The sequence below is a fragment of the Salmo salar genome, chromosome 13 (genome assembly GCF_965601325.2).
Source record: "Salmo salar chromosome 13, fSalSal1, whole genome shotgun sequence".
Taxonomy (NCBI): Eukaryota; Metazoa; Chordata; class Actinopteri; order Salmoniformes; family Salmonidae; genus Salmo; species Salmo salar.
In genome coordinates, this window is record NC_138303.1 from 18590915 (window position 1) to 18613089 (window position 22175).

Genomic DNA, 22175 nt, shown 5'->3' on the forward strand with positions numbered 1-22175 from the left:
TAAAAATTGATTTTAAACAGCGGTTGACATGCTTCGAAGTACGGTAATGGAATATTTAGAATTCTTTTGTCACGAATTGCGCCATGCTCGTAACCCTGATTTAGCCTTTAGGATAGTGTCTAGAACGCACGAAGAAAACGCCGCTGTTTGGATATAACAATGGATTATTTTGGACCAAACTAACATTTGTTATTGAAGTAGAAGTCCTGGGAGTGCATTCTGACGAAGACAACAAAGGTAAGAACATTTTTCTTATAGTAAATCTGACTTTGATGAGTGCTAAACCTGCTGGGTGTCTAAATAGCTAGCCCTATCTACTGAGAATATTGCAAAATGTCCTTTCACCGAAAAGCTATTTTAAAATCGGACATATCGAGTGCATAGAGGAGTTCTGTATCTATAATTCTTAAAATAATTGTTATGCTTTTTGTGAACGTTTATCGTGAGTAATTTAGTAAATTCACCGGCAGTGTTCGGTGGGAATGCTAGTCACATGCTAGTCACATGCTTATGTAAAAAGCTGGTTTTTGATATAAATATGAACTTGATTGAAGAAAACATGCATGTATTATATAACATAATGTCCTAGGGTTGTCATCTGATGAAGATCATCAAAAGTTAGTGCTACATTTAGCTGTGGTTTGGGTTTATGTGACATTATATGCTAGCTTGAAAAATGGGTGTCTGATTATTTCTGGCTCGGTACTCTGCTGACATAATCTAATGTTTTGATTTCGTTGTAAAGCCTTTTTGAAATCGGACAGTGTGGTTAGATTATCGAGTGTCTTATCTTTAAAATGGTGTAAAATAGTCATATTTTAGAAAAATTGAAGTAATAGCATATCTAAGGATTTGAATAACGCGCCACAGGATTCAACTGGCTGTTGAGTAGGTGGGACGCAAGCGTCCCACCTAGCCCAGAGAGGATAACAGAACTCATATGGCAGGCAAAAACCTGAGAAGATTTCATGCAGGAAGTGGCCTGTCTGACAAGGTGTCGTTCTTCGTGTCTCTGTTTATTGAAGAGTGAGGATCTTAGCTGTCCCGTGACACTTCCTACGGCTGCCATAGGCTCTCAGAAGGCGGCAAAACGCTGAATCGTGGCTTTGCAGGCTCTGGCTGAAACAAAGTAGCGCGTTTGGGTAGTGGCTGGTTACAGTACTGTGAGGCTCAGGCTCGTGCCAGCGTCGACCGAAAGCTTTGTTTTCTTTCCTCTGTTTAGCTAAATGGACATTCCCGGTCGGAATATTATCGCTTTTTTACGAGAAAAATGGCATAAAAATGGATTTTAAACAGCGGTTGACATGCTTCGAAGTACGGGAATGGAATATTTAGATTTTTTTTGTCACGAATTGCGCCATGCGCACGACCCTTCTTTACCATTCGGGTAGTGTCTGGGACGCACGAACAAAACGCCTCTATTCGGATATAACGATGGATTATTTTGGACCAAACCAACATTTGTTATTGAAGTAGCAGTCCTGGGAGTGCATTCTGACGAAGACAACAAAAGGTAATCAAACTTTTATAATAGTAAATCTGATATTGGTGAGTGCTAAACTTGCCGGGTGTCTAAATAGCTAGCCCGTGATGGCTGGGCTATGTACTTAGAATATTGCAAAATGTGCTTTCACCAAAAAGCTATTTTAAAATCGGACATATCGAGTGCATAGAGGAATTCTGTATCTATAATTCTTAAAATAATTGTTATGCTTTTTGTGAACGTTTATCGTGAGTAATTTAGTAAATTGTTAGCAAATTCCCCGGAAGTTTGCGGGGGGTATGCTAGTTCTGAACGTCACATGCTAATGTAAAAAGCTGTTTTTTGATATAAATATGAACTTGATTGAACAAAACATGCATGTATTGTATAAAATAATGTCCTAGGGTTGTCATCTGATGAAGATCATCAAAGGTTAGTGCTGCATTTAGCTGTCTTCTGGGTTTTTGTGACATTATATGCTAGCTTGAAAAATGGGTGTCTGATTATTTCTGGCTTGGTACTCTGCTGACATAATCTAATGTTTTGCTTTCGCTGTAAAGCCTTTTTGAAATCGGACAGTGTGGTTAGATAAAGGAGAGTCTTGTCTTTAAAATGCTGTGAAATAGTCATATGTTTGAAAAATTGAAGTTTTTGTATTTTTGAGGAATTTGTAATTCGCGCCACACCTATCATTGGATATTGGAGCAGGTGTTCCGCTAGCGGAACGTCTAGATGTAAGAGGTTAACCTGTTGGGGATAGGGGGCAGTATTTGCACAGCTGGATAAAAAACGTACCCGATTTAATCTGGTTACTACTCCTGCCCAGTAACTAGAATATGCATATAATTATTAGTAGATTTGGATAGAAAACACTCTAAAGTTTCTAAAACTGTTTGAATGGTGTCTGTGAGTATAACAGAACTCATATGGCAGTCAAAACCCTGAGACAAATCCTAACAGGAAGTGGAAATCTGATGTGTGGAATCACTTTCAAGCCTTTGCCATTGAAACACACAGGGACTTATTAATCACTTAGCACTTCCTAAGTCTTCCACTAGATGTCAACAGTCTTTACAAAGCGGTTTGAGTCTTCTATGGTAGAAACTGACCCAAAGAGAGGCTTGGGAATTTGGTCACAGGGGGAGGGCCATTACTACTATGACGCGGGTGCCCATGGGAACCCTTTTGTTCCGAAACGTTTAGTAAGACAATGCAATCGTCCGCCTTGAATATTATTGAAGCTCTGGTTGAAAAAGGCCCAAAAGATTTATGTTATACAATGTTTGACATGTTTGAACGAACGTAAATATATTTTTTTTGCACATTCGTGACGACAAGTCCCGCGCGCTTCAGTACATTATGAGTAGCCTTCGAAACGTGCTAACAAGAAGGAACTATTGGGACATCAATTATTAACTTTGTCGAACAAAACTACAGTTGTTGTGGACCTGGGATTCCTGGAAGTGCCTTCTGATGAAGATAATCAAAGGTAAGGGAATATTTACAATAGTATATTTGATTTTAGATGGTTCCAAGATGGCGCTAACATGTATCGCCTAGCCTATTTTTCTGAGCATACCACGTAGTTTATTGCAAAGTGTGATTTCCCAGTAAAGTTATTTTTAAATCTGGCAATGCGGTTGCATTCACGAGATGTTAATCTATAATTCTTTGAATGACAATATTACATTTTAACAATGTTTTCGAATATTAATTTTGTAAATTGTAGCGCTGATTCACCGGAAGCATTTGAGGGAAAATATTTTCTGAACGTCACGCGCCGATGTAAAATGCTGTTTTTATATATAAATATGAACTTTATCGAACAAAAAATGCATGTATTGTGTAACATGATGTCCTAGGAGTGTCATCTGATGAAGATTGTCAAAGGTTAGTGCTACATTTAGCTGTGTTTTGGGTATTTGTGATGCATGCTAGTTGCTTTGAAAATGGCAGTGTGATTTTTTTTGGCAGGGTACTCTCCTAACATAATCTAATGTTTTGCTTTTGCTGTAAAGCCTTTTTGAAATCGGACAACGTGGTTCGATTCAGGAGAGGTGTATCTATAAAATGGTGTAAAATAGTCATATGTTTGAGAAATTGAAGTTATAGCATATAGAGGTATTTGTATTTCGCGCAACGCGATTCCATTGGCTGTTGACTAGGGCTTCCCACGTTCCCAGACAGGTTAATGCAGGGAAACTTAAATCTGTTTAACCTCATTTCTATCAGCATTTTAAATGTGCAACCAGAGGGAGAAAACTCTGGACCACCTTTACTCCACACATAGAGATGCGTACAAAGCTCTCCCTCACCCTCCATTTGGCAAATCTGACCATAATTCTTTCCTCCTGATTCCAGCTTGCAAGCAAAAATTAAATCAGGAAGCACCAGTGACTCGGCCAATAAAAAAGTGGTCAGATGAAGCAGATGCTAAGCTACAGGACTGTTTTGCTAGCACAGACTGGAATATGTTCCGGAATTCTTCCGATGGCACTAAGGAGTACACCACATCAGTCACTGGCTTCATCAATAAGTGCATCAATGACGTCGTCCCCACAGTGACTGTACGTACATACCCCAACCAGATGCCATGGATGACAGGCAACATCAGCACTGAGCTAAGGGGTAGAGCTGCCGCTTTCAAGGAGCGGAACTCTAACCCGGAAGCTTATAAGAAATCCCACTATGCCCTCCGACGAACCATCAAACAGGCAAAGCGTCAATACATGACTAAGATCGAATCATACTAGACCGGCTCCGACTCTCGTCAGATGTGGCAAGGCCGAGAGCTGAGAGCTGCCCAGTGACACGAGCCTACCAGACAAGCTAAATTACTTCTAATGTTGCTTCAAGGCAAGTAACACTGAAATATGCATGAGAACACCAGCTGTTCCAGACGACTGTGTGATCATGCTCTCCGCAGCCAATGTGAGTAAGACCTTTAAACAGGTCAATATTCACAAGGCCGCAGGGCCAGACGGATTACCAGGACGTGTACTCCGAGCATACGCTGACCAACTGCAAGTGTCTTCACTGACATTTTCAACCTCTCCCTATCTGAGTCTGTAATACCAACATGTTTCAAGCTGGCCACCATAGTGCCTGTGTCCAAGAACACTAAGGTAACCTGCCTAAATGACTACCGACCCGTAGCACTCACATCTGTAGCCATGGAGCCATCTGTAGCCACATCAACACCATTATCCCAGAAACCCTAGACCCACTCCAATTTGCATACCGCCCCAAGAGATCCACAGATTATGAAATCTCTATTGCACTCCACACTGCCCTTTCACATCTGGACAAAAGGAACACCTATGTGAGAATGCTATTCATTGACTACAGCTCAGCTTTCAACACCATAGTGCCCTCAAAGCTCATCACTAAGCTAAGGACCCTGGGACAAAACACCTCCCTCTGCAACTGGATCCTGCACTTCCTGATGGGCCTAACCCAGGTGGTAACGGTGGGTAACAACACATCCACCACATTGATCCTTAACCTGTTGGGTCTAGGGGGCAGCATTTGCACGTCTGGATAAAAAAAATGTACCCGATTTAATCTGGTTACTAATCCTACCCAGTAACTAGAATATGCATATACTTATTATATATGGATAGAAAACACTCTAAAGTTTCTAAAACTGTTTGAATGGTGTCTGTGAGTATAACAGAACTCATTTGGCAGGCAAAACCCTGAGACATTTTCTGACAGGAAGTGGATACCTGATGTGTTGTATTGACTTTAAACCTATCCCATTGAAAAACACAGGGGTTTAGGAATATTTTGGCACTTCCTATTGCTTCCACTAGATGTCACCAGCCTTTACAAAGTGTTTTGAGTCTTCTGGAGGGAGATCTGACCGAACAAGAGCCATGGAACGATGATGTCCCATTAGACACCTGGCGCGCGAGTTCATGTTGGGTACCCTCGTTCCAATACGTTATAAAAGAGTATGCATTCGTCCACCTTGAATATTATTCATGTTCTGGTTAAAAAAGGCCCTAATGATTTATGCTATACAACGTTTGACATGTTTGAACGAACGGAAATATATTTTTTCCCCTCGTTCATGACGAGAAGTCCGGCTGGCTTACATCATGTGCTAACGAGACGGAGATTTTTGGACATAAATGATGAGCTTTTTTGAACAAAACTACATTCGTTATGGACCTGTGATACCTGGAAGTGACATCTGATGAAGAGAATCAAAGGTAATGGATTATTTACATAGTATTTTCGATTTTAGATCTCCCCAACATGACGTCTAGTCTGTATCGCAACGCGTATTTTTCTGGGCGCAGTGCTCAGATTATTGCAAAGTGTGATTTCCCAGTAAGGTTATTTTTAAATCTGGCAAGTTGATTGCGTTCAAGAGATGTAAATCTATAATTCTTTAAATGACAATATAATATTTTACCAATGTTTTCTAATTTTAATTATTTAATTTGTGACGCTGACTTGACTGCCGGTTATTGGAGGGAAACGATTTCCTCAACATCAATGCCATAGTAAAACGCTGTTTTTGGATATAAATATGAACTTGATAGAACTAAAAATGCATGCATTGTCTAACATAATGTCCTAGGAGTGTCATCTGATGGAGATTGTAAAAGGTTAGTGCATCATTTTAGCTGGTCTTATGGTTTTGGTGACCCTGTCTTTGACTTGACAAAACATTACACACAACTCTTGTAAATGTACTGTCCTAACATACTCTAAATTTATGCTTTCGCCGTAAAACCTTTTTGAAATCGTAAAACGTGGTTAGATTAAGGAGATGTTTATCTTTCAAATGGTGTAAAATAGTTGTATTTTTGAAAAATTTGAATTTTGACATTTATTTGGATTCAAATTTGCCGCTCTTGAAATGCACCTGCTGTTGATGGAGTGCACCACGGGTGGCACGCTAGCGTCCCACCTAGCCCCAAGAGGTTAACACTGGGGTCCCTCAGGTGTGCATGCTCAGTCCCCTCCTGTACTCACTGTTCACTCATGACTGTATGCCAGGCACGACTCCAACACCATCATTAAGTTTGCCGATGACACAACAGTGGTAGGCCTGATCACCGACAAAGACGAGACATCATATAGGGAGGAGGTCAGAGACCTGGCCAAGTGGTGCCAGGACAACAACCTCTCCCTCAACGTGATCAAGACAAAGGAGATGATTGTGGACTACAAGAAAAGGAGGACCGAGCACGCCCCCATTCTCATCGACGGGTCTGTAGTGGAGCAGGTTGAGAGCTTCAAGTTCCTTGGTGTCCACATCACCAACATAATAACATGGTCCAAGCACACCTTGACAGTCGTGAAGAGAGCATGACAAAACCTATTCCCCCTCAGGAGACTGAAAAGATTTGGTATGGGTCCTCAGATCCTCAAAAAGTTCTACAGCTGCACCATCGAGAGCATCGAGAACTGCTAAGCCTCCGACCGGAAGGCACTACAGAGGGTAGTGCGTACTGCCCAGTACATCACTGGTGCCAAGCTTCCCGCCATCCAGGACCTCTATTCCAGTCGCTGTCAGAGGAAGGCCCTAAAAATTGTCAAAGACTCCAGCCACCCTAGTCATAGACTGCTCTCTCTGCTACCGCACGGCAAGTGGTCCCGGAGCGCAAAGTCTAGGTTCAAGAGGCTTCTACCCCCAAGCCATAAGACTACTGAACATCTAATCAATTGGCTACCCCCCACCCCATTTACACTGCTGCTACTCTCTGTTATTAAATATTTATTTTACTAGGCAAGTCAGTTGAGAACAAATTCTTATTTTCTATGATGGCCTAGGAACAGTGGGTTAACTGCCTTGTTCAGAACGACAGATTCTTACCTTTTCGACTCAGGGATTTGATCTCGCAACTTTTTGATTAGTAGTCCAACACGCTAACCACTAGGCTACCTGCCACCCCTTGCAGAAGTCTATGCATAAGACACTTGCATAAGTGCATAAGTCACTTTAATAACTCTACCCACATGTATATATCACCTCAATTACCTCGACTACCGGTGCCCCTGCACATTGACTCTGTACCCCCTGTATGTAGTCTCCACACATCGACTCTGTACTGGCACCTCCTGTATATAGCCTCCTCACATTGACTCTGTACTGGTACCCCCGTGAATATAGCCTCCTCACATTGACTCTGTACTGGTACCCCTTGTATATAGCCTCCTCTCATTGACTGTTGTGGTGGAAATTACAAGATTTTGTTATAATACTTTTATTGCATCAAATGGTTGTTTTATGCAACAGAATAGAAGGTTCATTTAACTCTCTATTGTGTCTATGTGATCTAAAAGTGGGCCTCTGGGAGATAACACTGACAGGAGATTCACGATGTCTTTGGGGATACCGCATTCCAGAGCATGAGTTAATGTTTCTGTTCTATTCGGTACCAGGGAGAGATGGCTCCAGTATGGAGTTGGGGGGCAAGACACTGGTCTCTACACAATGAAAACTGTTTTAACAGCAGATACTGTCTGCTGTGAATTATAAGTATATTTCATACAAATCTTCCTTGTGACCCATTCCATACATCTGTTGTGTGTTATGTAGACTGAAGGAGGATGGACTTTGCTATAAAATGCTGTGGCTCAAACCAGCTGGTTGAGTTCTCAGTGATCACCTCCAGGGGTGATATAAAATGCTGTGGCTCAAACCAGCTGGTTGAGTTCTCAGTGATCACCTCCAGGGGTGATATAAAATGCTGTGGCTCAAACCAGCTGGTTGAGTTCTCAGTGATCACCTCTAGGGGTGATTACCGACCAGCTCCATTACTGCAGCAAACCAGCTGGTTGAGTTCTCAGTGATCACCTCCAGGGTTGATCACCTCCAGCTCCATTACTGCAGTAAACCAGCTGGTTGAGTTCTCAGTGACCACCCCCAGGGGTGATCACCGCCAGCTCCATTACTGCAGTAAACCAGCTGGTAGAGTTCTCAGTGATCACTTCCAGGGGTGATCACCTCCAGCTCCATTACTGCACTAATTAAATAATAAAGTTTGATTGTTTTGAAGACATCTTAAAAGTCTCTCCTTTTGATTACAATAATTCCACCACACCGGTACCCCCCTGTAAATAGTCTCACTATTGTTATGTTACTGCTGCTCTTTAACTACTTGTTGCTTTTATTTCTTATTCTTATTCATTTTTTTTAACTGCATTGTTGGTTAGGTGTGACTTATGCATAGACTTATTACCTGCATAGACTTATTACCTGCATGTGACAAATAACATTTGATTTGATTTGATATGTGTGTGTGTGTGTGTGTGTGTGTGTGTGTGTGTGTGTGTGTGTGTGTGTGTGTGTGTGTGTGTGTGTGTGTGTGTGTGTGTGTGTGTGTGTATGTGTGTGTGTGTGTGTGTGTGTGTGTGTGTGTGTGTGTATGTACAGTTGAAGTTGGAAGTTTACATACAATTAGGTTGGAGTCATTAAAACTCATTTTTCAACCACTCCACAAATTTCTTGTTAACAAACTATAGTTTTGGCAAGTTGGTTACGACATCTACTTCGTGCATGACACAAGTACATTTTCCAACAATTGTTTACAGACAGATTATTTCACTTATAATTCACTGCATCACAATTTCAGTGGGTCAGAGGTTTACCTACACTAAGTTGACTGTGCCTTTAAACAGCTTGGAAAATTCCAGAAAATGTTATGGCTTTAGAAGTTCTGTTAGGCTAATTGACATAATTTGAGTCAATTGGAGGTGTACCTGTGGATGTATTTCAAGGCCTACCTTCAAACTCACTGTCTCTTTGCTTGACATCATAGAAAATCAAAAGAAATCAGCCAAGACCTCAGAAAACAATTATAAACCTCCACAAGTCTGGTTCATCCTTGGGAGCAGTTTCCAAACGCCTGAAGGTACCACTTTCATCTCTACAAATAATAGTACGCAAGTATAAACACCATGGGACCACACAGCCGTCATTCCGCTCAGGAAGGAGACGCGTTCTGTCTACTAGAGATGAACGTACTTTGGTGCGAAAAGTGCAAATCAATCCCAGAACAACAGCAAAGGACATTGTAAAGATTCTGGAGGAAACAGGTACTAAAGTATCTGTATCCACAGTAAAACGAGTCCTATATCAACATAACCTGAAAGGTCGCTCAGCAAGGACGAAGCCACTGCTCCAAAACTGCCATAAAAAAGCCAGACTTTGGCACATTGGGACAAATATCGTACTTTTTGGAGAAATGTCCTCTGGTCTGATGAAACAAAAATAGAACTGTTTGGCCATAATGACCATCGTTGTGTTTGGAGGAAAAAGGGGGAGGCTTGCAAGCCGAAAAACACCATCCCAACCGTGAAGCACGGGGGTGGCAGCATCATGTTGTGGGGGTGCTTTGCTGTAGGAGGGACTGGTGCACTTCACAAAATAGATGGCATCATGAGGATGGAAAATTATGTAGATATATTGAAGCAACATCTCAAGACATCAGTCAGGAAGTTAAAGCTTAGTTGCAAATGGGTCATCCAAATGGACAATGACCCCAAGCATACTTCCAAAGTTGTGGCAAAATGGCTTAACCTCTTCGGGCTAGGGGGCACTATTTTCATGTCCGGATGAAAAACGTGCCCAAAGTAAACTGCCTGTTACTCAGGCCCAGAAGCTAGGATATGCATATAATTGGTAGATTTGGATAGAAAACACTCTAACGTTTCTATAACTGTTAAAATGATGTCTGTGAGTATAACAGAACTGATATGGCAGGCGAAACCCCAAGGACAAACCATCCCAAAAAAAACATCCTCAGATAATCGCATGGTTTGCTTTCGCCGTAAAGCCTTTTTGAAATCTGACACAGCGGCTGGATTAACAAGAAGTTAAGCTTTATTTTGATGTATTACACTTGTGATTTTATGAAAGTTAAATATTTATAGTACTGTCGTTTGAATTTCGCGCTCTGCAATTTCACCGGATCTTGGCCAGGTGGGACGCTACCGTCCCACCTGCCCATAAGAAGTTTTAACATGTGTACATATTTGTATGAACATGTTACGTTCCCCAGTTTCTGTGTTGTTGTGGGTTTGTTGTGTTTATTTGTGTTTTTCAGGAAATGGCTTCCTGGATTCCCCCAAGCAGGTGATTGGTCGGCCCCATGGCAGATTGGAACTCTGATCCCACCCTCTCGTTAGGGGATACAGCTGTCGGCAGTTACAAACTCCTTCTGCAGCTGGGTAAAAGCCAGTGTTCCTTTGTTAGGAGAGAGAGCTTCTTTGATGTCCTGTGTTGGTTGTTGCTCAGACAGTTTTGTAAAGTATTTTGTAGCTGGTCCTGCTGAGGAATGTTTATGTCAAAAGGACTGTGTTTTGATTATTTAAATTGTTTGTGTTATTCTGTTTCATTTGTTCCCAGGGAGGAAGGGGAAGGTACCTTGGGAGTGCTTAGGTAAGAGGTCTGTGGGCATACATTTACCCGTAGCATGTACTCTGTCTATGCACACTAGGTAAGACCTGGGCGGACCACCCCCTGTATTTTGGTTAGCGCGCCAGGTGGCGTTAAGGTTAGGTATGTAGTGGGTAGGTAGGTAAGGTAGGAGAGGGGACTCTTTAACTGTTACTTTCTTTGTTTTGGTTCCGTCCAGCCCCTTTTCCCCACATTACCGTGTTAAGGAAATAAATTCCCAGTAAACGGTAATATTCTCTGCCTCTGTCATCCTTACCTACATTTACATACCTCTTTCACTCCACGGGGAGTTGAGTGTAGCAGGGTGTTGCGTTCCCTCCTCCAATAGGCGTGTGTAACATAATGGAGGCTCATCCGGGATCTTTAAACCCACCGGACCCTGCTGCTCTGAGCTCTCTGTGATTGGTGATTGAGGTGTGGTGGTAGGTTGTGAGTTTGGATGACTTGTTTAGTTTATGTGTGTTACGTAGGCTGCTGTGTACAAAATGGCTGCCTGAGCCGTCTCCCAGTTTCTTGAAGCGCCCTCTGTTGATCGGTTGGTGGGGTTGCGGAAAGTAGACCTTAGCGCTATAGCTGACCATTATGGACTCTTCGTCCCTGAGAAAGCCCTAAAGACTGAGCTTTTGGTGTTAGTCAGGGAGGATTTAGTGAGAAAATGAATTTTCTCGTTGAAAGATGAGGGAGGCTTCAGGAGAGGAGACGGGTAGACCTTCCGATGCCAAGTCGGAGGACGGCACGGAGGAAGGAGTTGCTCGTACCCCCTTTACATTGCCCTGATTCGACCCTTTATCTTCTGCTTCAGGTCGTTCAGACAGGACTGCAAGGCTAAAGGTGAGGCTGGCCCCTTTGGAAATGGAGCAAAAAGATAAAGAGAGAGAGAGACAGATGAAGTTTCATTTAGATATTAGGACAATTAAAATCGATAAGGAGGTGAGGATCCGACAACTGGATCTAGACTTTGGCTCCAGTGCGACTCCACAACCTGCCTGTCATCAAGCCCACTTCGACGTGAGTAAAAATATTGCTTTAGTCCCTCCATTCCGGGAGTCGGAAGTTGATTCCTATTTCTCTGCGTTTGAGCATGTGGCCACTGCGCTGCATTGGCTACTCGAGGTTTGGCTGCTCCTGTTGCAATGTAAATTGTCTGGGAAAGCCCAGGAAGTAGTAGCTGCTCTCTCCCTGGAAGACAGTTTACAGTATGATATAGCTAAAACAACTGTGTTGCGGGCTTATGAGTTGGTGCCTGAAGCTTATAGACAGCGCTTCAGGAACCACAAAAAACCCTCTCACCGTACTTGTGTTGAGTTTGCTAGGGACAAAGAGTCTTTGTTTAATTGCTGGTGTTCAGCCAGCAAAACTAACATCTTTGCTGATATTCTGGAGTTGATGCTGTTGGCGGATTTTAAAAGCAACCTCCCTGTAGAATTGTAGTTAATTTAAATGAACAGAAAGTGGCGACATTGGCCAAGGCAGCAGTGTTGGCAGATGAGTACGCTTTGACACACAAGACTGTCTATGGTGCGCTTCATTTTGAAGGCCGAACATTTACATCATCAGTGGCTCGTTCGGGTCGCTTTTCCTCCGACGACCCTAAGCCTTCGCACAAGATCCGTGAATGTTTTTACTGTCACCAAAAGGGTCACGTGATTGCGGACTGCCCGGTTTTGAAAAATAAACCGAAACAGTCACCATCCCCTAAATTGAAAAGCGTGGGTTTAATCCAGTCTTTGGCTCAGACCAAGTTATTGATTCAGCATTTGGGAAACCGGATCCTGTCAATGCTCCGTTTATCTCTGCCGGTTGTGTTTCCTTAACTGGAGAACAAGCTGATCAAAAGCCCATACAAATCTTACGAGACACCGGGGCAGTGCAGTCAGTAATCGTTACTGAGGCTTTACCCTGGTCCCCTGAAACGTATTGTGGCTCGCATGTCATATTACAGGGTATAGAGACAAACCTACCTGGAAATAAATTCCCAATAAATGGTAATATTCTCTGCCTCTGTCATCCTTACCCGCACCTACAATCACATACCTCTTTCACTCCACGGGGAGTTGAGTGTAGCAGGGTGTTGCGTTCCCTCCTCCAAGAGGTGTGCGTAACAGAACGTAACAAGATTCAACAACTGAGACATAAACTGAACATGTTCCATCCACTTGTGACTAACATAAATGGAATAATGTGTCCCTGAACAAAGGGGATTCAAAATCAAAAGTGACTGTCAGTATCTGGTATGGCCACCAGCTGCATTAAGTACTGCAGTGCATCTCCTCCTCATAGACTGCACCAGATTTGCCAGATCTTGCTGTGAGATGTTACCCCACTCTTCCACCAAGACACCTGCAAGTTCCCTTAACATTTCTGGAGGGAATGGCCCTAGCCATCACCCTCCGATCCAATAGGTCCCAGACATGCTCAATGGGATTGAGATCCGGGCTCTTCGCTGGCCATGGCAGAACACTGACATTCCTGTCTTGCAGGAAATCATGCACAGAATGAGCAGTATGGCTGGTGTCGTGTTGGAGGGTCATGTCATGATGAGCCTGCAGGAAGGGTATGAGGGAGGAGGATGTCTTCCCTGTAACGCACAGTGTTGAGATTGCCTGCAATGACAACTAGCTCTGTCCAATAATGCTGTGATGCCCCAGACCATGACGGACCCTCCACATCGATCCCGCTCCAGAGTACAGGCCTCGGTGTAACGTGCATTCCTTCGACGATAAACCCAAATCCGACCATCACCCCTGGTGAGACAAAGCCGCGACTCGTCAGTGAAGAGCACTTTTTGCCAGTCCTGTCTGTTCCAGCGACAGTGGGTTTGTGCCCATAGGCAACGTCATTGCCGGTGATGTCTGGTGAGGACCTGCCTTACAACAGCCCTACAAGCCCTCAGTCCAGCCTCTCTCAGCCTATTGCGGACAGTCTGAGCACTGATGGAGGGATTGTGCATTCCTGGCGTAACTCGGGCAGTTGTTGTTGTCATCCTGTACCTGTCCCGCAGGTGTGATGTTCGGATGTACCGATCCTGTGCAGGTGTTGTTACACGTGGTCTGCCACTGCGAGGACGATCAGCTGTCCGTCCTGTCTCCTTGTAGCGCTGTCTTAGGCGTCTCACAGTACGGACATTGCAATTTATTGCCCTGGCCACATCTGCAGTCCTCATGCCTCCTTGCTGCATGCCTAAGGCAAGTTCACGCAGATGAGCAGGGAACCTGGGCCTCTTTCTTTTGGTGTTTTTCAGAGTCAGTAGAAAGGCCTCTTCAGTGTCCTAAGTTTTCATAACTGTGACCTTAATTGCCTACCATCTGTAAGCTGTTAGTGGCTTAATGACCGTTCCACAGGTGCATGTTCATTAATTGTTTATGGTTCATTGAACAGCATGGAAAACAGTGTTTAAACCCTTTACAATGAAGATCTGTGAAGTTATTTGGATTTTTACGAATTATCTTTGAAAGGCAGGGTCCTGAAAAAGGGACGTTTATTTTTTTGCAGTGTTTATGTCCTATGCCTCTATCCCTGATAATAATAATTCACTTTGTTTAATACACCGCTCCTAGCTCTGTGCAACGCAATATTTCTGATTCCCCAGTAAAGCACTACACACACACACACACAAATGCACACGCACGCACACACACACACACAAATGCACACACACACACACACACACACACACACACACACACACACACACACACACACACACACACACACACACACACACACACACACTGCCTGCCACTCTCTGATAATACTCATCATTTAATGCATGTCTACAAATTGGACTTCAAAGTCAACAAGAGAAGGATGTGTCTTTCTCTCGAGCCCCATGTTTCATTCTGATCTGTTTGTGTGCGTGTGTGTGTGAATGTGCGTGCATGCGTGTATGTGTGTATGTGTGTGTGCGTGCGTGTGTGCATGCAACATTTTATCCCTGTGCTCATAAAATGTATTTTTGTCTCAAATATGACAATGTCTACCTTCATCATCATACAAACACCATCAAACTGTCTGTGGTGAATATTATGGAGTTAAACACGATGTTTCTACTTGACTGTCCCACAACCTACTCTCAGCTGACAGAGGGACATTTCAGTCAGCTAATATGATTATGACATCAAATGAAATCACAAAACTAACAAAGACTTTGCTGCTGGTATGAATCAGACAGAAGTCTGGCAAAGTCTGATGTAGAATATTATCAGACTTAGCAATGAAAACATGCACGCACGTAAATATTCATGCACGTGCACACGCACGCACGCATGCACACATAACTGATGAAAAATCATGCGACTAAGATATGATAACAATGATTTCAGAGCCGGGGGCAGGTTCCAATCACAACGTCCTATTTTGCAATTCAAATCCGAGAGCATGACAGGGGAAAGAGCTGCTTCGTTCCAGTATTTCCTCTGATCTCAGGAGAATGGTGTGTGTGTGTGTGTGTGTGTGTGTGTGTGTGTGTGTGTGTGTGTGTGTGTGTGTGTGTGTGTGTGTGTGTGTGTGTGTGTGTGTGCTCATGCAAGCATGCATGTGTGTGTGTGAGAAAGAGAGTTTATAACATGGACTGTTAAAGACTCCTACTAATGTTTGTGAGTATGACTCTACACACACACAAACACGACTCACAGCAATGACATTGAAGAAGTCGTCGTCCCCCAGTGTGTCCAGTATGGAAGAGACGGTCTGTCTGGCAATGGTCAGCCTCAGGCCCTTCATACTGCCACTCACATCCACCAAGATCACTACATCCTTAGGAGATGTGGCTGCCTGGATGTACCTACACACACACACACACACACACACACACACCGCACACACACACACACACACACCACACACACACACACACACACACACACACACACATTGGCATGCACACACACTTGCAAGGACACACACACAAACACAGACACACAGACACACACACACACACACTCACACACACAGAGAGACATCAGAAGAGTCTCAGAGTGACAGACACACACACACACACACACACACACACACACACACACACACACACACACACCACAGTCTCAGTGGGAACAGAACATGTGTACTTGTCCAATGACAGTGGTGGGAGGAAGCTGCACTCACCATTTGCGGTTGCGACAGTCGAAAGCAATGACTCCATGTTCATCTGGTCTCCATTTGATACCTGTTTCCACGGTGACCATGGAGAGGTGGGGAGGAGCCATCATCAGTTACTAACAGATACACTGAATGCATACACATTCTAACATACATATAGTAACATACATATAGTAACATAGACATTCTAACATACATATAGTAACATATTTACAGTAACATACACATAGTAACATACACATTCTAGCATACATATAGTAACATAGACATTCTCACATACATATAGTAACATATTTACAGTAACATACATATAGTAACATACACATTCTAACATACATATAGTAACATACACATTCTAACATACATATAGTAACATACTTATAGTAACATACATATAGTAACCTACACATTCTAACATACATATAGTAACATACACATTCTAACATAAATACAGTAACATACATATAGTAACATACACATTCTAACATAAATACAGTAACATACATATAGTAACATGCATATAGTAACATGCATATAGTAACATGCATATAGTAACATACATATAGTAACATGCATATAGTAACATAAACATTCTAACATAAATACAGTAACATACATATAGTAACATACACATTCTAACATAAATACAGTAACATACATATAGTACATACACATTCTAACGTAAATACAGTAACATACATATTGTAACATACACATTGTAATGTAAATACAGTAACATACATATAGTAACATACACATTCTAACATAAATAGAGTAACATACATATAGTAACATGCATATAGTAACATGCATATAGTAACATGCATATAGTAACATACACATTCTACATACATACAGTAACGTACATATAGTAACAAACACATAGTAACATACATATAGTAACATACACATTCTAACATAAATAGAGTAACATACATATAGTAACAAACACATAGTAACATACATATTTTAACATACATAACCTACACATTCTAACATACATATAGTAATCTACATATAGTAACGTACATATAGAAAACAAAAACATATAGTAACATACATATTCTAACATACATAACATACACATTCTACAATACATATAGTAACATATATAGTAACATACATATAGTAACCTACATATAGTAACATACATATTTTAACATACATATAGTAAAATACATATAGTAACCTACACATTCTAACATACATATAGTAACAATATATAGTAACATACATATACAGTTAAAGTCGGAAGTTTACATACACCTTAGCCAAATACATTTAAACTCAGTTTTTCACAATTCCTCACATTTAATCCTAGAAAAAATGTCCTGTTTTAGGTCAGTTAGGATCACCACTTTATTATAAGAATGTGAAATGTCAGAATAATAGTAGAGAGAATGATTTATTTCAGCTTTTATTTCTTTCAACACATTTCCAGCAGGTCAGAAGTTTACATTCACTCAATTAGTACTTGTTGCCTTTAAATTATTTAACCTGGGTCAAACATTTCAGGAAGCCTTCCACAAGCTTCCCACAATAAGTTGTGTGAATTTTGGTCCATTCCTCCTGACAGAGCTGGTGTAACTGAGTCAGGTTTATAGGCCTCATTGCTCGCACACACTTTTTCAGCTCTGCCCACAAATGTTCTATATGAGGTCAGGGCTTTGTGATGGCCACTCCAATACCTTGACTTTGTTGTCCTTAAGCCATTTTGCCACAACTTTGGAAGCATGCTTGGGGTCATTGTCCATTAGGAAGACCCATTTACGACCAAGCTTTAACTTCCTGACTGATGTCTTGAGATGTTGCTTCAATATATCCACTTAATTTTCCATCCTCATGATGCCATCTATTTTGTGAAGTGCACCAGTCCCTCCTGCAGCAAAGCATCCTCACAACATGATGCTGCCACCCCCGTGCTTCACGGTTGGGATGGAGTTCTTTGGCTTGCAAGCCTCCCCCTTTTTCCTCCAAACACAACGATGGTCATTATGGCCAAACAGTTCTATTTTTGTTTCATCAGACCAGAGGAAATTTCTCCAAAAAGTACGATCTTTGTCCCCATGTGCAGTTGCAAACCGTAGTCTGTCTTTTATATGGACGTTTTGGAGCAGTGGCTTCTTCCTTGCTGAGTGGCCTTTCAGGTTATGTCGAAATAGGACTCGTTTTACTGTGGATATAGATACTTTTGTACCTGTTTCCTCCAGCATTTTCGCATGGTCCTTTGCTGTTGTTCTGGGATTGATTTGCTCTTTTTGCACCAAAGTACGTTCATCTCTAGAAGACAGAATGCGTCTCCTTCCTGAGCAGTATGACAGCTGCCTGGTCCCATGGTGTTTATACTTGCGTACTATTATTTGTACAGATGAACGTGGTACCTTCAGGCGTTTGGAAATTGCTCCCAAGGATGAACCAGAACCTTTTTTTCTGAGGTCTTGGCTGATTTCTTTTGATTTTCCCATGATGTCAAATAAAGAGACACTGAGTTTGAAGGTAGACCTTGAAATACATCCACAGGTACATCTCCAATTGACTCAAATGATGTCAATTAGCCTATCAGAAGCTTCTAAAGCCATGACATCATTTTCTGGAATTTGACAAGCTGTTTAAAGGCACAGTCAACTTAGTGTATGTAAACTTCTGACCCACTGGAATTGTGAAACAGCGAATTATAAGTGAAATAATCTTTCTGTAAACAATTGTTGGAAAAATGTGTTCTGTCATGCTCAAAGTAGATGTCTTAACCGACTTGCCAAAACTATAGTTTGTTAACAAGAAATTTGTGGAGTGGTTGAAAAACGAGTTTTAATGACTCCAACCTAAGTGTATATAAACTTCTGACATCAACTGTACATATAGTTAAATACATATAGTAACATACATATACTAATATACATATAGTAACATACATATAGTAACCTACATATAGTAACATAATTATAGTAACATACACATTCTAACATACATATAGTAACATACATATAGTAACATACATATAGTGATGTACATATAGTAACATACACATTCTAACATACATATAGTAACATACATATAGTAACTGTCACGTCCTGACCAGTAAAGGGGTCATTTGTTATTGTAGTTTGGTCAGGACGTGGCAGGGGGGTATTTGTTTTATGTGGTTCGGGGTGTGTGTTTATGTAGAGGGGTGTTTGTTTAGAGTTTCCGGGGTTTTGGTCTACGTTCTATGTTAGTGTGTTTCTATGTTCTGTCTAGTCTATCTATTTTTATGTTTAGTTAATTGGGATTGGGCCTTCAATTGGAGGCAGCTGTTCCTCGTTGCCACTGATTGAAGGTCCTATGTATAGGGGTGTGTTTGTTATGGGAATTGTGGGAGGTTGTTTGTGCACTGCTATGTTTAGCCTGCATTACTGTTTAGCTGTCGTTCGTTTTTTCGTTTTGTTGTTTTTGTATAGTGTGCGTCGATAAATAAAGATGAGCATTCACGTACCCGCTGCATTTTGGTCCACTTCCTACGACGGCTGTTACAGAACCTCCCACCAACAACGGACCAAGCAGCAGAGTAAGGAGCCAAAAAGGAATTATTTTTAGTCATGGACTTGGGAGGAGATATTAGCCGGAAAGGGACCATGGAGGAAGGCTGGAGTGGACCGGGACTGTTACAGGGGTACACGGTTGGCATTTAAGCCTGAGAGGCAGCCCCAATACATTTTTTTTTTGGGGGGGGGGCACACGGGTAGTTTGGCTGGGCCAGGGTTTAGCCCTAAGCCAACTCCCCGTGCTTATTGGAAGCAGCCTGTTATTGGTCAGGTCCCGTGCTATGGGGTGATACGCATGGCGTCGAGGCCGAGCATTCACAAGTCGGTGTGTGAGGTGCCAGCGCCCCGCATTTGCCAGGGGGAAGCGGGCAACCAGCCAGTAAGGGTGGTGCCAGTACTGTGCTCGAGTCCGCCAGTGTGCCTTCACGGCCCAGTGTTTCCTGTTCCCGCTCCTCGCACTAGCCCTGGGGTGGGTGTCTCCAGTCTGGTACCTCCACTACCAGCACCACGCACCAGGCCTCCAGGGCGTCAGCCCAGTCCAACTCGTCCTGTTCCTGCTCCTCGCACTAGCCCTGAGGTGTGTGTTTCCAGTCTGGCACATCTAAAGCCAGCACCACGCACCAGGCTTCCAGTGCGTCAGCCCAGTCCAGTACGTCCTGTTCCTGCTCCTCGCACTAGCCTTGGGGTGCGTGTCTCCAGTCTGGTACCTCCACTACCAGCCCCACACATCAGGCTTTCAGTGTGCAGTCCCCGTCCAGAGCTTCCGACGACAGTACCCCGTCCAGAGCTTCCGACGACAGTACCCCGTCCAGAGCTTCCGACGACAGTACCCCATCCAGAGTGTCCGGCGACAGTGCCCCGTCTAGAGACGGCCTACAGTCCGGAACCGAGTGAGAAGGCCTACAGTCCGGAACCGAGTGAGAAGGCCTACAGTCCGGAACCGAGTGAGAAGGCCTACAGTCCGGAACCGAGTGAGAAGGCCTACAGTCCGGAACCGAGTGAGACGGCCTACAGTCCGGAACCGAGTGAGAAGGCCTACAGTCCGGAACCGAGTGAGACGGCCTACAGTCCGGAACCGAGTGAGAAGGCCTACAGTCCGGAACCGAGTGAGACGGCCTACAGTCCGGAACCGAGTGAGAAGGCCTACAGTCCGGAACCGAGTGAGAAGGCCTACAGTCCGGAACCGAGTGAGACGGCCTACAGTCCGGAACCGAGTGAGACGGCCTACAGTCCGGAACCGAGTGAGAAGGCCTACAGTCCGGAACCGAGTGAGAAGGCCTACAGTCCGGAACCGAGTGAGACGGCCTACAGTCCGGAACCGAGTGAGACGGCCTACAGTCCAGAGCTCCCAGAGTCGCCCTACAGTCCAGAGCTCCCAGAGTCGCCCTACAGTCCGGAGCTCCCAGAATCGTCCTTCTGCCTGAGGTCTACAGCGAAGCACTTCAGCCCGAGGTCTACAGCGATGCGCTTCAGCCAGAGGCATTCAGCGGGGGTGGACAGGTTAGGTGTGGGAATAAGGCCAGAGCCTGAGCCACCTCCACAGTAGGTGGGTTGGGGAGGGGGGGTGTAGCACAAGAACCGTCAGTGATGGTGGCCACCCTCCCTTCCCTCCCTTAGGTTGGGATTATTTTTGTATTTTTTGGGGGGGAGGTTATTTTTGTGTTTTGTGTGAGGTTCTTCCGGGGTCTGCAGCTTTGGGGGGTTCCTCATTGCCTCTGATTGAAGGTCCTATGTATAGGGGTGTGTTTGTTATGGGAATTGTGGGAGGTTGTTTGTGCACTGCTATGTTTAGCCTGCATTACTGTTTAGCTGTCGTTCGTTTTTTCGTTTTGTTGTTTTTGTATAGTGTGCGTCATAAAATAAAGATGAGCATTCACGTACCCGCTGCATTTTGGTCCACTTCCTACAACGGCCGTTACAGTAGCACATATAGTAACGTACATATAGTAATGTACATATAGTAACACATATAGTAACGTACATACAGTAACATACATATAGTAACATACATATAGTAACATACATATAGTACCATACATATAGTAACAAATATAGTAACATACATATAGTAACGTGCAGTTAGTTATTAATCAGATACACTGACATCAATACATCTGTAGAGGAAGTGAGCCCTTTCTGTTGCCTGTCTATTGATAGGCTTCTACAATGGAGTTGAGGATACACAGAGATGTGCTTTAAATATAATTCAAAGCTGAATTTGCTTGAAATTAATTGCGTTAAAACCCAGAGCACCCTGCCAGTCTCATGTACCTTAATCACTTTTTTTTATCCTCTCCTCTCCTCTCCTCTCCTCTCCTCTCCTCTCCTCTCCTCTCCTCTCCTCTCCTCTCCTCTCCTCTCCTCTCCTCTCCTCTCCTCTCCTCTCCTCTCCTCTCCTCTCCTCTCGTCTCGTCTCCTCTCCTCTCGTCTCCTCTCCTCTCCTCTCTTTATCACCACTCCCCCTTCTTCTCCTCTCCTCTCTTCTTCTCCTTTCTACTCTATTTTTTCTCCTCTCTTACTCCCCCCTCCCCTCTGCTTCCTTCTCTCTTCTTCTCTTCTAGCTTTTCTACCTTTTCTTCTTTCCTCTTTTCCTCTCCTGTCTTTACTTTTCCTCCTCCACACCTTCTCTCCTCCTTTCCCCCTCTCCCCTCCT

At 43.2% G+C, this 22175-nt stretch overlaps 1 protein-coding gene across 1 annotated transcript in view; it reads right to left on the reverse strand.

Moving 5' to 3' along the window:
• Positions 1 to 22175, reverse strand: part of LOC106566529 (voltage-dependent calcium channel subunit alpha-2/delta-3) — a 332855-nt gene that overhangs the window by 179506 nt on the left and 131174 nt on the right. The window contains 2 exon segments of the mRNA XM_082959689.1: positions 15537 to 15687; positions 16008 to 16068. Coding sequence (XP_082815815.1) covers positions 15537 to 15687; positions 16008 to 16068 — 212 coding nt within the window.